Source organism: Penaeus chinensis, chromosome 43 (assembly GCF_019202785.1).
Source record: "Penaeus chinensis breed Huanghai No. 1 chromosome 43, ASM1920278v2, whole genome shotgun sequence".
Classification (NCBI taxonomy): Eukaryota; Metazoa; Arthropoda; class Malacostraca; order Decapoda; family Penaeidae; genus Penaeus; species Penaeus chinensis.
In genome coordinates, this window is record NC_061861.1 from 6,604,143 (window position 1) to 6,606,642 (window position 2,500).

Here is a 2,500-nt window from a genome sequence, read left to right on the forward strand (position 1 = left end):
TCTGTCACCGTCACTAGGGTCTCTACTCTTGTCCACTTGCGTGTGTTGTTAGAGAACTCGTATATAAAGACCTTTCCCCCCGAGGACGAGCTGGGGTCATCACTACCCACAGCAATAAGGGGAGAGTGAAGTCTGTAATGAAAGATTTCCAAATCAGTAACCAAGATCATTACCAGTCACCATATCAAAATTATGTACATTTTATGTCTGTCAAATCAATAACAGTAATAATTTCTATTATCTAAGAACATGTACTACTCTATTTTACTTTTACATTTTGAAAATGTAATACCACATAACAAAGATTTTTAAAGTTTATTCAGACTTCCATTATATGTTATTTGCATTTATATAAAGTATACCTCCTCCTTAACCCATCTATCCCAGGTGACACTTAATCACATTATGAAACAGGCCCAAATACGGGGTGGCACATTCATGCCAAATACTGTCAAGCCTGCTCAAAATTGTTAGTATTAAACACTTGTTGGCTTTGTTGGCCCCAACTACTGTCATTTAGGAGAGACAGCCCCTTAAAAGAAGGCATAGTCTCTCTTGGTCTCATTTCCCAAAAAGTCATGTATGCTGGAGGCTAAAGCAAGGAGAGTGGAGTAAGTGAATGTTTCCATGCACTTACAATATTTCACTCAAGTAGCTGTTGGGAAACTCCCCTCAGTGAATAGGAAAAAATAATTTCTTCTGATATAATTAAGAATAGTCTCATGTAGTTTTCTACTATTCATAATCTACTATATTTGCTACCCTTTATTTGCAACTACAGATACTACTGTATTTTCTGCCTTCAGAGCATATATGAAACTAATAAGAACAAAAAAGAGAAAATCTTATAATGGACTCCTTTAATTACACAATAGCACTCTATAACAAATTAACTAACCTGGAAGGGGAAGGGTTCCATGAAATGCAAGAGCAGGAGACCTTACAGTTAATCTCATACTGAAGCGACCACTGGTTAAGATTCATGACATCAGGGGCTTCATAGATCCTGACCTGATTATGTTTTGAAAAAAAAGTGTGACAATTACATTTCCTTGTACAATAACAACATTCAATATATATAACTTCAAAAACTTAACAAATCACAGTTACATCTGTAAGCATCTACTCCACAATATAAGATCATTTAGTATAAGGCAATAATATGTTAACTAAGCCTGCAATACTGAGCTCACCACACCATCAGCAGAACAAGTTGCCAACTGGAGACCCTGTTGTTTTGGAGCAAATTTAACATCCATTACAGATGTTCGAGAATCCACTAGATTTGTTCGCCTGATCCAAGCACTATGAATCGCATGTCCGGAATCACTCACTATTGGGTTTAAAGAAAATTCCCACTTATTAGTGTCATGCAGGTTATCCTGAAATATACAAGTAATAAGCAATATATAGACTGTCAATGAAAGAAAATTATTCCCAGTGGGTCAAAAGGCTCTGAATAATCTAAATTAATAAATACAAATGTTAATTTATGAATTTAGGATTGAATCCACCTGAGACAAAGTCTCACAATGGCACCTGCACCTTTGCCATACTTGTTAAATACCTACAAACCTCCACCACACATTCTTAACTAACCTGTCTCTTCCCACACTGCAGCTGCACGGTCAAAGGAACAAGTGGCAATGATCTGGCCAAAATTAGGGTGAGCCCATGTCACCTTCCAGACTGGACCACAGTGTGTCTTCCAAGAACTTGTACAAACCCACTCTCCATTTTCCCCCATATCCCAGATCTAGAAAAAGAAAATTAATCAGATAAATAGACATATAATTATCTAATACATGCATTTACTCAATGGTAAAAATTCCATTAATTCTCATTTTCATGTGGATTTTTTCTCCTTTTTACCCTAAGGTTCATGCTGTTCCATACAAATGTGGTCGATATCATTACTACAGTTAGTCCACAACAAATGAAACCTCTATACTTAATACGTATAACCTAAAAGAGTATATGGAGGGTACATAGAATTAACAGATTGAAAAATACTAAAATAATTCTCTTCTATAACATAGGCCTCGATGTCTTATACTCAACACTTGGTCAATCTATAAAACAAGTAAAGCTATAAATAGAGGCCATGAAACGATAACTCATGCCTCTGACCTATATGCTTCCAGCAAAGGCCAGTAAACCTTCACCATATGTGTTCTGGCAGGTCAGGTTCCATAAACCTCCAACATAATGGGGTATAGTTTAAGATTCCCACAGCCATGTAGTATTCAGTAAAATTTGCTTGTAATGGACAGACTGACCAAAAAATAAAACACTTTTCATCTATGGTATTACCTTCATAAGCTGTACAACACATAATACTTTGACATAAATTATAGGAAAATGTAGTATCACAGAGAAGAATAACACTCATGAAATTATCTGCAAAGGCAAAAAATAATGCAGAAATGAAGAAAACAGATTGCATTAAATGCCACACACAGTAAGCCCAAGGCAACCAAGTGGGTGTTCTGGGTTGGAG

General features: G+C 36.2%; 1 protein-coding gene across 1 annotated transcript in view; it reads right to left on the reverse strand.

The window, feature by feature from the left end:
• The window catches only part of LOC125048302 (nucleoporin SEH1-like), a 6,572-nt gene that overhangs the window by 3,209 nt on the left and 863 nt on the right, over positions 1 to 2,500 (reverse strand). The window contains exons 2-5 of the mRNA XM_047646948.1: positions 1,600 to 1,756; positions 1,194 to 1,333; positions 899 to 1,011; positions 1 to 132 (exon numbers count right to left, since the gene is read on the reverse strand). The exon at positions 1 to 132 is cut by the window's left edge and continues 102 nt beyond it. Of these exons, the coding sequence (XP_047502904.1) occupies positions 1 to 132; positions 899 to 1,011; positions 1,194 to 1,333; positions 1,600 to 1,756 (542 nt within the window). The remainder of the gene's footprint in view (positions 133 to 898; positions 1,012 to 1,193; positions 1,334 to 1,599; positions 1,757 to 2,500) is intronic.